The sequence below is a fragment of the Staurois parvus genome, unplaced genomic scaffold, assembly GCF_062004578.1.
Source record: "Staurois parvus isolate SC_StPar_1 unplaced genomic scaffold, SC_StPar_1.0 ptg000415l, whole genome shotgun sequence".
Lineage (NCBI taxonomy): Eukaryota > Metazoa > Chordata > Amphibia > Anura > Ranidae > Staurois > Staurois parvus.
Window position 1 is genome coordinate 3504825 of NW_028318211.1, and position 12070 is coordinate 3516894.

General features: G+C 40.0%; 1 protein-coding gene and 1 pseudogene across 1 annotated transcript in view; one reads left to right on the forward strand and one right to left on the reverse strand.

Annotated features, from left to right (window-relative positions):
- The window catches only part of LOC149454875 (immunoglobulin superfamily member 1-like), a 59555-nt gene extending 56987 nt beyond the window's left edge, over nt 1–2568 (reverse strand). The window contains exons 1-2 of the mRNA XM_089686995.1: nt 2538–2568; nt 785–823 (exon numbers count right to left, since the gene is read on the reverse strand). Coding sequence (XP_089543121.1) covers nt 785–823; nt 2538–2568 — 70 coding nt within the window. The remainder of the gene's footprint in view (nt 1–784; nt 824–2537) is intronic.
- Nucleotides 2569–3419: 851 nt separating this feature from the next.
- LOC149454876 (U2 spliceosomal RNA) lies at nt 3420–3537 on the forward strand (annotated as a pseudogene).
- Nucleotides 3538–12070: the final 8533 nt, after the last annotated feature.

The following is a 12070-nucleotide window of genomic DNA, read 5'->3' on the forward strand; positions in this document are numbered from 1 at the left end:
GCCTACACAGAGTCCTGACCTTAACCCAAAAGAACACCTTTGGGATGAATTAGAGCGGAGATTGCAAGCCTCTCCAGTCCGACATCAGTGCCTGACCTCACAAATGCACTTCTGGAAGAATGGTCAAACATTCCCATAGACACACTCCTAAACCTTGTGGGTAGCCTTCCCAGAAGAGTTGAAGCTGTTATAGTTGCAAAGGGTGGGCCAACTCAATATAGAACCCTACGGACAAAGACTGGGATGCCATTAAAGTTCATGTGCGTGTAAAGGCAGGCGTCCCAATACTTTTGGCAATATAGTGTATCAGAATAAAAAATATATATTTTTTTAATTTTTGTAATTCTTTTTTTGTATGAACTATTGCAAATGAATATTTTATGTTTACCATTTTGCATTTAGCAGGTAGAAGGTGTGAGTATGGTACTCCAGGACTTAAGGTAGCTGATTTACTGTTGGGATGTGAATGCACATCTGAATAGTAGGATTTCTATTTACTGCTGAATGACTCACCCCTCCTCCTCTGAACCTCTGCAAGTAGAGCCTATGCTGTTTAGGCCTTCATTCCAGAGAAGCAGTGCAGCAAAGTACCCTCAATTTAAACATACTTGCAATATAAGAATTTATAAATCCTTTAAAAAAAAATTAAATTAAAAAAAAAAATATATATATATACACACACACATACACACATATTATAGTTTTCAGAATACACATAGTACGTAAATAACTACATTTATAGAAAAGATAACTTAAAATTTTCTAGACATAATAAAATATTTACCTGTTGTCAAGGAGCACGAGACAGAGAAGAAAAACAGCCCTGAAATAAGAAGATACACATTATGGAGTAGAACCAGCAAGAGTTGAAGGAGGAGAACATTTAAAATCAGTATAGAACAGACATGAAGCATACACCTAAAGCTATTGTCTACAGAATTATCTGTTTCTTTATTACTGAGTAAGGTCAAATGAATAAATAAACAGATGCTCCTTTAATTAAACAAAGGCCTGAAGAATCTACTGTTATGAAACCAGGGGCCAACTGGGCAAGGGGGCAATTGCCCCCTGGGCTGCTCTAATGCCCCCTAAAAAGGCTGCACTGATTCTGCCACAGATATACCTAAAGGCTCCCTGGTGAAGAGGAGTAAAAAATCCCCACCGTTGTCCTGCTGAGTGCAGGATGAAGATGAGGACAGAAAGCAGGCTGCCCCCACTCCCCAGCATTAATGCCGTATGCCGCGAGGTCAGCTCTGTGCCCCACCAGAGGCTATCCTCCCCTGGCCAGCCCCGACCAAGCCACCCAGCTCCCCCCTGCAGCCCCCGGCAGCCCTTGCTGGCCAGTTTAGGAAACCAGAGTCGGTGCAGCCCGACCTACCCAGTGAGTAGAGAGTACCTGGAGCGGAGCTTGAGCATGAGATAGGGTCAGGAGGAGGAAGGGAAGAGGGATAATGGGAGGGGGGCCAAGTCGCTGCACCATGGACCTCTGGGTTGTACTTGCCCTTTGGGCCTAAACTTGCCAGTCAGCCCCTGTATGAAACATACTGATTTGATACATTGATATACCATTATAGGCCTCATGCACACAGGGCATCTGTAAAAGCCCATTTGAATGGCAGAACTCCTTACAGGAAAATGCTGTTTTAAAAGCATGCCAAAAAGTTGTGTATTGCACAAGCATTTAGGTGCGGCTAGCTTTTGATTGTTAATGCATTCTATTTTCCAGAATATTAATTTAATCTGACCACTCCACAGTGTTTATGGATACATTTAGGCACGTTATGTGTTTTTTCTGCTCTTAAGCTCTTCTCAAGAATGCACCTTTGGTGTTTTTTGTTTCAGCCTGTAAACACTCCTCTTCTAATACGCCTGTAAATGCGTACTAGAATGTGTGCATCAACACATAGGCTTACATAGAGCTGTTTTAGGCCTGGTTCACACCTGTGCGTGTTGTAGTCTGCTGCAGGAAATATAGTCCCTAACCCTTTCCAAAAATGCAGTAGCTGAAAACGCATAGATGTGAACATGTCCCATTGGAAACCATGTTAAATTATTATGTTAAAGCACTACATAATACATAGGTGTGGACCAGGCCTAATAGGCTAAAAAAATAAAAAAAATGTAAAAGCAGCATTTTTTAAGCTTTGTGTGCATAAGCCCATAAAGGCATTCCCACACAGGAATGATATTTTGTTTGGTGACCACCAATGGGTTGCCTCACCCACTGACTTTTTGTGGCTCTTGGTGATATCTCACTGCATGAATTCCTTCCTCTGTCCCCTGCCTTGTCTATGATGCTGCCAAGTGTCAGGGTATAGAGACAACATCATAATGGCAGCAGTGGGTGGCCAGAGCAGGGGACCTTGCTGATAGAGTCAAACAATAAGGCATTGATGGAGGTTAGCCTTTCTAATATTCACAGAAAACCAAACTTTCTATTTAACAATTAACTCTTCAAATAATTCTTAACACACGAAAAAAACCCCTTTTAAACATAATGGAGAAAATAGCTTAACTAGAAAAGTATATTTACTTACCAAATTGTATTACAATTATGCCTGTCATCATCCTCTTTTACCTAGATAATGATAAATCCAAAATAATGATAAATCCAAAATAATGCACCATGAGAAAACAAAGAGCAGGGAAACAATTTAGAAGAAGCAAAGGTAGACAGTGACCAAAGTTTGTGCATTGTTAGCTGTAGTTATGTGGGTAAAAAAAAAAGTGTGATAGACTAGCACAGGAAACCCAGAGGTTTCCAGGAAATGTATGCCTTCTCTTGTTAACTCAGTGTCTCTTTCATTATGACTCTAAAATATTATTATTAAATGTTAAGGTTCGGTTAGGTCTAAAGCAGTGGTGCCAACCTCTAGCTCAATGGTTTTCAACCTCTTTTCAGTCATGGCACTCTTTATGCAAAATCTCAAGGCATCTCAGTGTAAAATGTAAAAAACCTTTGCATGAATATATTACAACCTTTGGTTAATCACATCTCCCCAATGAAATCACTAAACTCTCTCTCATCTCCTCTCTTTCTCTCTCATTCTTTCTCTCTCTTTCCCTTTCTCATTCTCTTTCCTTCTATCTCTCTCTTTCCCTCTGTCTCTCTCATGGTGGAGCCGTCCCTTGTGATTTCATCACATAAATATCAGCCAGCATTACTATCCTTAGCGGTTGGAAGATTTGTCTAATGCTGTGATGCTTCTCTTTGTTTGTAAGTGCGACTTCTCTTTTTAATAAACTGCTTTTATACAATTTGCACTATGAGAGGCACTTTTTTTTAATTTCCACATGAATGTGCACATACCCTAAGTGATCTTGATGGTCTGTGGAGCGATTAAGATATGTGTGGTCTGAATCGATGCACAAGAGTCTGGAGCTTGGTTTGACACTAAAGCAACTGCTGACCTCCTGACCTCGCTTCTCGGCCTTTTGGCTAAGATCAAGTGTAGTATCTGTTCTTATCAGTGTCCAGTAGGGGTGCTCCACGGTCATTCTAGCTTTGCGGGGATGACTGGTTGTATAGTACCCCTGCTGGAATGATGGGGGTCTGGACGGCTAGTACCGGGGGGGACAGAAAGCGTGGTGCCCACAAGTAGCTGGGGCCCGTGAGTAATTCTCCCGAGGAGACCGGAAGGACCCAGTTCCTCCTGATTTGGACCGATCTACCTTGTCTGGCCAGGGGTCGGGAAGTCCGCAAACCAGTGCCCCCTGAGTAGTCGCCTCAGGGGTGCCACTAGTAACACCTGGGTGTGGGGCCCCACAGTGTGAATATGGCACATGGTCACTGTTTTACCACTTTTTCTGCACAGCGCCCTTAGGACCAGGCCTTTTGGCTAGGACCAGGGCAATTTTTGCTACAGGTCTCAGGGCCTGGTCTGTGCACTATTTGGCACAACCACTTTTTTATTTTCTATTTATTTAATTTATTACACCTCCAATGTTTTTTCACTTTTTCTTTACTTATGTGTGTGTTTTTCTTACAGGATGGAGGGTGTGGGTCCTCGGGCCTGCCCTGAAGTCTAGGGTGAGGATGTGTGGCCTTTTGGTTCCTTCCTCCCCTGTCCCTAGGTGGTTTTCTCTTCAGGAGAGCCCCCTGACCAAGTACTGGGTGTCTGGCTTCGGCTGGACACAAGGAACGGTGGTCCACCAGGCCTTTTGGCCAGGAGGGCCAAATGGGAACCTTGTCCCTGTCAGGAGCTTCGTGCCCCGGGGGATCAGGGTAGTGTTCCATCCCCTTCGGGGGAAGGACAAAGCACACCCCTAAGTGCACTTTTTCGTGTGGTGTTTTGCACTTGCACTTTTTTTGTGAACACTTATGGGTTTTTCGTTATAGTTGCACGTTTGCGGACTTAAAAAAAAAAAAAAAAACAACAAAAAAAAAAAACTGCTGACCTCCTGTAATTAAGGGGTCGGCACATTTGGTAAGAACCCATCTTGTTTTCATGTGATGTTTAATGACCTTGGTGTCCACGAATACTGAGATGAAGAATTTGCATCATCCACCTGAACAGGATTTGATGGGGACTGTTATATATTTTATAAATTATTTGTGCACCTTTATTTAGTGTTTGGTTCACATATTTTGCACTTTTATGTAATTCACTTTACATTACTTGTTTTTTAGTGATATATTGGTTTCCTTACTTTAATTATTTTGTATGCTGGTTCACATAGTTTAGTATTTAATTTATTTAACGCAACACTGGGTGTTTATTGATTTGCTGATTAGAGAGGATATCCTATTTTTGTGTTTGCTGCTTTAGTTCTTTTTATTCACACAATTGCGCGTTTTTTGAATTTTTAATTTTGTTGTCTAAAATATTATTATTAAATGTTAAGTTTCAGTTAGGTCTAAAGCTCAGTGTTTTTCAACCGTCTTTCAGTCATTGCACTCTTTATGCAAAATCTCAAAGCATCCCAGTGTAAAATGTAAAAAACCTTTGCATGAATATATAACAACCTTTGGTTATTTGCATCTCCCCAATGAAATCATTAAACTCTCTCTTCTCTCTTTCTCTCTCATTCTTTCTCTCTCTTTCCTTTTCTCATTCTCTCTTTCCTTTTATCCCTCCCTTTCCCTCTGTCTTCCTCATTCTCTTTCTTTCTTTGTCCAAACCCCAAAGTTAACCTAATACTTAGAATGATTCATTCACCTCTATCCTTAATATTTGGATATGTAAAAGGAAAATTGAGAATTGTTCAGTACCCCTTGAATTGTGACTTTTTAAAATAATGATCAGTGTGTGTTGATCTCTTTTACCTATTAAGTATCCCAAACCTTGTCATGGTCTAAGCCACTGCCATTGGTTCCAGAGGCCGAGATGTTTTGTTGGATACTTTCAAAGCTGGATTAGGAATATAGGTTGTGATAATAATGAGGTCTGATGACCCCAATCTGAGTGGGGAAAATCGGACCTCATGTTGCACACCATGCCATTTCCTTTTTTTTTTTCAAAATTAGCAATTCTGCATCAAAACATTAAGATTTAAAGTGGAACTAGTCTGTGATACTTACCTTTCCTTTAACTGTCCAACATCCCTCGCCTGCATATTCTACCTTGCTTCTTTCAGGTCCTTGGCTATGGCCATCTTCATTGGCTGGCGCAGGAGGCCATTCATTACGGCACAGAGGATCTGTCCTGTAATGTACACTGAGTTGTGCTTGTGCAGTTCGGTGTAAATTTCAAAGAAGACCTCAAGCAGGCAGGTAGGTTTATTTTCTTGCAGAAAAAACATTGAAATAAAGAGTCTGGCTGCTCGCAGTTTTTTAAAATGGGATTTTAGTTCCACTTAAAATCTTATATTTGTGCTGCAGCCAGCAAGGGATGACGAGTTCTTTCCATTCAATAATGTTTGGATTGTCACATTGTAAAACCACATAATCAGGAAATAATGATACAGTTTAAAAAGTGACATTATGTAGTGCCAGCTAAGGCATAATCAAACACTCCAGTACTACATCACAACCCTCAGCTCTTTCGATTGAGTGGAGATTGACTCACTGGCAACCTCTGAAGGTTCAACAGAAAGCTGCAGCAATTAGCAGCTAGCAGTTGTCATCTCCATCTAAACTTTGAACACAATGGTCATTCATGAGAGACGGTGACTCTGAAGGGACTTACTTTGCATTAAACATGGAGGTACTTTTCACTTTTAATCCCATTTATTTTACTTTTGCAAATTTTTATACACAATACTTTGTGCTAACGTGTTTTAACGTGTTTCATCACTTTGACATCATCAAGAGTGGCCGATGATGTCAATGTGACGAAACATGTTGGGCGGGGTTTGTTTCATTAACTTCTACTTTTGTATTTCCGGTAGGTGCAAAGCAGGTGGTCACAGGATGTAACATACAGTATGCTTGTATGTAGTGCAAGCATTAATATAGTATGAGTGAAGTTTAATGTTTTTAATTGTTTAAATAAAACGAAGTTACACTACTAGAGGCTGCCTGGTTCTTTTCTCCCCTCACATGCAAGCACATTGGAGCGGAACCTGTGAAAAAGTTTTTCCATTCAGCGAGGACATTAGTGGAGACAGTAAACATCTTTAAGGAGCTTGAGACCCACTTATGCTGCATAGGGGGCCATGGAACTCTCATGAGTGAAGTGGATGAGGAGGGGAGCATAGAGTGATTTGCATGCACTGAAGATTGAGAAGTTTGAGCACCAGTCACTTTATTAAACACTTTAGGAAAATTGGTCTTTAGTTGCACCTTATACAGAGACTTCAATATAAGAGATTTTTTTTATTGCTTTCACATATGTATACAGTGTATATTATGATGGAACAGATGGTACATGCATACATGGCACTATAGATTTTTGGTAAAAAAACAAAACAGAACCCTAACACACACAAGTTTTTAATGTATTAATTTAATAATTTACAGGTAGCATACACAAATTTATTTATTTACAGTCAGCATATAGTAAGTGCCTCACCAATTTTATTATAATTATCTTCTTGTGCCGTTTTTTTTTAATCATAAAAAATTCTATTTAAACGTTGTGAGGGCTACCATATTTTAAACTCTGTATATTCCTGTGTGGGTGTTGCAGTGGGTGTTACAGACATGTCCAAAGCCGTTACAGCAAATGCTGTCATTGGTGTGCATTTTCCATGTGGTGGTGGCGGCTACAGCGTGTATGTCACCCTCAGCCTGCTGGCACTTAGATTGTTTTCACAGGAGTTGGAAAGTCTCTGTACAGCGTGATTCTGAGAATGTAATTGTCAGATTTTGATGGTAGCAGTGGGATTTGAGACTGTTGCTGTCACATAGGCCCCTTGACATAGCTCTTCGATCCCAACAGTACACGTGTGTGTGTGTGCATGTTATGCACAGTGTGTATATGGCTGTGTAGGACTGGACCTTTGCTTTCAGTGTTTCTGGGGTTTGGCACTCTTGACACCTCCTTTTCTTCATGTGCCCCCATGGCAGGCCACTTCCTGTGGAAGCACATATTTGGGCACGTTCCATAGACACACACAGCCCAGCTTGGCCCTTGCCACTGGCAGTATGCATGTTTGTGGCCCCACTGGACTGGGCTTTTTTCTGTGGAATGGCTTATATGCGTATATATATGTGTTTCCAGCACAGAGACCAAGGTCTCACTGGGAGCCATGTGTCCTATGCTAATCGGGACTCAAAACTACAGGCTCCGGGTCACCTGATCTCTGTGATAACCTCTGATTGGCTATCACAGTAATCAGTCACTTTGAAGCTCACCCCCTGTGTTTTCTCTCTCTCTCTGAATGGAGGAGAGAGATACATTGGGGTTTATTTACTAAAGCTGGTTCACTCAGAACCTTGTGCATTTCTGCATGGACACCAGTCAGCTTCCATGTTTTATTGCTAAAGCTTAACTGAACAAGCTGAGGTTAGAAGCTGATTGGCTACCATGCACAGGTGCACGAGATTCTGGGTGAGCCAGGTTTAGTAAATCTCCCCCATTGCATTTCTCTCTCTCCTTGCAGAGAGCAAAAAAGAAAACATAACTGTGTGTGTAAAAAAAAGAAAAAATACCTAGTTTAAGGTTTGATCTAGGTCAGGGTTAGTGTTTGGGTCAAGTAAGCGTCAAAGGTCAAAGACAGAGTCAAATGTCATGGTTAGTATATGTTGGGCAGAATTTAAAAAATAACAACTTTTTTTAAATTAGTATCAGTGTCAGTTAGTGTCAGTGTGTTTTAGGTAGGATAAAAAAAAAGAAGCAAAATGCGCACTGTTGTTTTCTGGGCTGTACTACGGGTACATACAACAACTAACATACACATATGTGGTATTTCTGCAATCGCCGGGAGAAGGACAATTTATATTGGGTTGTTTTATGATATTTTATGTTAGTAGCAAGAAATATACAGCTAAATTTTAAAAAAATATATATATTTTTTTACTATTTTGGGCCAGATTTTCTTTGATAATAATGAAAACAAATGAATGAGACATCCATTACCATTTACCACCAAATGAAAGTCCAATTTGTCCTGAAAAAAACAAACTAGATTTTGTGCAAGGTTCTACTAACATGCACAAAGCACTTATGATATGTATTGTTTTACTAACGCTTTTCAAAGTTACAAAATTGTGCTTAGGTATTAACATTTGTTTTACCCTTAGGCGGGAAGGGGCCAATGACCATCATTTATATCAAATACTTTGGTTGTTCTTAGAATAATGATGACTTAAGATGAGAACTTATACTCAGAAAACTCCATGCTGCACAGATTGAAGCAGTAGGAATTGTTCTTAGTTATCTGACACTGACCAGATAAAAAAATTGCGAAATGCTTATCATATGTACCCAAGCATATCTGTTTGGAAAGTAGTAGTGTAGTGTGCACGAAAATGGGAACTCTTATTGTGAATAAATGAATTGAGATATTAAAAATAAATGCAAAATTGGAAGAAAAATATTTTAAAGTGTATGTAAACCCTACAATTGAACTTCTTGTATATGGTTCCTTTTGGGTAAATATACAAAATAAAGCATCTTGTTATATCACTTTGCAAAGTATGAAAACATAGCTGTTGATCCTACCAGAAATCTTGTGAGAGATTTGTTCTGTAGTCCTTAAACACTTCCTACCGTAGGATGACAATGTTGATCAAAATAAAATCAAAATAAAGGTTGTGTATGTGTAAATACCAATAGGATGGCTAGCGTACGCTCCAAGCCTTGCTTTCGATAGGCTGGATGTGACATCACGGGAACCTGCAAGTGACGGGATCACACTTCTACATACGTTTTGCCTGGGAACCTTCTGGGTTCCCATGACGTCACATCTGGCCTATTGAAAGCGAGGCTTGGAGCGTACCAATAGTATGGCCATACTATTGGTATTTACACATACACAAGCTGAATTAACTGGTGCCAGTCATTTGGGCACCACTACATGTGAGTGTATTGACACACATTTATTTGTTATGCCATTTTTCAATAAATCCTACACTTAGAGCATATCTAATTTATGTGGTTTATTTGAGCTGCTTGGAGCATCACCTTTATTTTGAGGAGAGCCTGGGATTATGAATCCATCTACTATTGGTATATCCAGAGTTTTATGACCATCTGATTTGGGCCGTTATCTTTGATTCCTTGGATCCATATCCCTTACTAGGAGACCGGGAGGTCTGATCCAGGAGAGCCTGTTGCTGGTCGTCAATATGATAACAAAGAGCATTTGACCACCTTAACCGAGGTCAATTTCTTCTGGTGAGTGAGCAATTCACTTATTGCCTGCACGTGGTGAAAAAGCTAAATTTTTGCTCCACGGGTCTACATCTTCATGGGGCTGTCACCTTAATGTTCACCATATATTGTTTTTTGTATAGGAACATCATTTGTTAGATGATGTTGAGAGTCCACTGTATTATTCAATTGTTTTTGATACACAATGATTGTAGCGCCTACCTATTCACGTTTTCAATTGTTCAAGTGTATTTCACTTTTTAGGGGCAGCTGCTAACCTTTTTTGCCGGGCTTAATGCGGCAATACGTATTGTTTGGTTATTTAGTCATTTGGATGCCACAATATTTCAATTACTTATAATGCTTTTTTTTAAGTTTAGTGGTGTTGGAGAGGGGCGGGAATGGGGGAATCCCCAACCAAGGAGTTGCTCCTTCAGTTTTTCAGATATGGAATCTTTTTCCCCTTTAAATGAAGGAGGTTGCAGTCAAGATAAAGTTTTACTACACTAGGAGGCTTGGTGGATATCCAAGGCAAACTCCAAATATAATGGGAAAATTAATCAGCTTATTTTTGTTATGATTTCTGGTTATAAATCGATACGATATTCCTAAAACGACTGAAATATATTTTACTTATTTATCTGTACATAGACTTTGAAATATAAATAGTAAAGAATTGAATGACTGTACTGAGACAAGGAAAGATTAAATAATTTTTCTCTCTGTTTTTTAAACGAGTCGGTCCATTAATCTGTAGAACAGATGCCTTGTATGAGAAACAGTTAATAATTTAGTCCTAATTAAAGCTGAGCTCTGGGATAAGCAAATTAAATACAAAGGGCATATGTTGAATTTGGAGTGCTATGTGTATTTCTTATTCAGTAATCCAGCATGAAACTTTGTCTCTGTGGAGAAGTTCTCTGTAATCAAGACCTATCAATGATCTTCCCTATTGATACCCACAGTTTCACATCCCTTTGCACTGTGGGATAGGCTGAGGCATAATCCGGCTCTACTCTGCTTGTTTTTCCCCTTAGCATATATTTTTAATAATCCACTCTTTCCTCCAGGACAGGATATTAAGGGGTTCCAGTGGTGGCCTGATAAGGAGCTTTACATAATTTGACACTTTTTTACCCATAGGGGATTGTGAGGAAACCCTTGAAATGCCTCCTACAGAACGTTTACATTTGTTCAGATCTCTCACTTGCGATCCATCCGTGCACTCTGGTGATCTTTGATCTATTCCATGTTGTTTAGGTAGATATCCACCTCTCCAGGATTGCCTTCCCAGCTTCACTGTTTCAGAGCCAGAGCAGCTTGTAGCCATTGATTCAAAAATAGTATTTTTGTCATATTTTAGATGAGAATGTGAGGACATCTGTCCGAAAGTTGAAGTTGAACTGGAAATTAATATATCAAGATGATATTTGTCATCCAAACGTTACCTTTTGTAACTTAGGTATGTTTGGCTCATGCCTACACTTAAGTAAAACATTATGGTAAGTTGCTGAAACTACCCTGGGCTATTGAAGCTACACAGAACTTTTCCTGAGCTAAAAAACTACACTTCAAATACCTTTGCAACTTTGCTGCCTTGCAGCTTTCACCGACTCTACTGCACTTGCAGTCCTTCTACACCTCAGCATCACCTGCAGTGTGAATTTCCACTGCACTCAAAATCCTGCACTGCCTGAGACTTAAAGGATAAGTTCACCTTTTGGAACATGTTACATATTCCATACGTTTTCAAGGTGGAGCATGTAACGTATTCCAGCAGATGTAGCCTCCTCTCTCCCCCCTCCCTGTGACAGCGGGTGGGGGATCTTGTCCCTGTACCCACTGCCACAATTTAAAAATAACATGGCCATGTGGGGCTCTGCCCACACGGCCGTGTCATTCATTCACAGATTCCTGTAGATGCAAGAACTACAACTGCCATCAGTTATTGCTGCTGATGAGTGCTCTCGTAGTTCATTCACAAGCCATGCAGCTAGTAAACAGTTAGCCTGTGTGAAAGTATTGTATAGGCTGAAAGCTGCAGGGCTTATCTACATTGAACCCCTGATTCACTGATCACAGGTGCAATGCTTTCTAGGCTCCTTAGGGAAAAAATAATAAATGATAATCATTTTTTTCGTGTAAAAATATGTGCATTTATTATTTTTTAGTGTTACTAAACCCACAACAGTAAAATCAGTCTGTATATGCAGTAAAGCATGCTTGGTATACTTACTGTTTAACATAAGGGGTTAATCCTCTGTATTGTGTAAAAATGCTGTTTAATCCTGACTTCTCTGATCTTCCCCTTCTTCCAGTGTCCCCCTCTTATCTCCTGATAAGACATATTGTGTGGAGTCACTCTGCACATG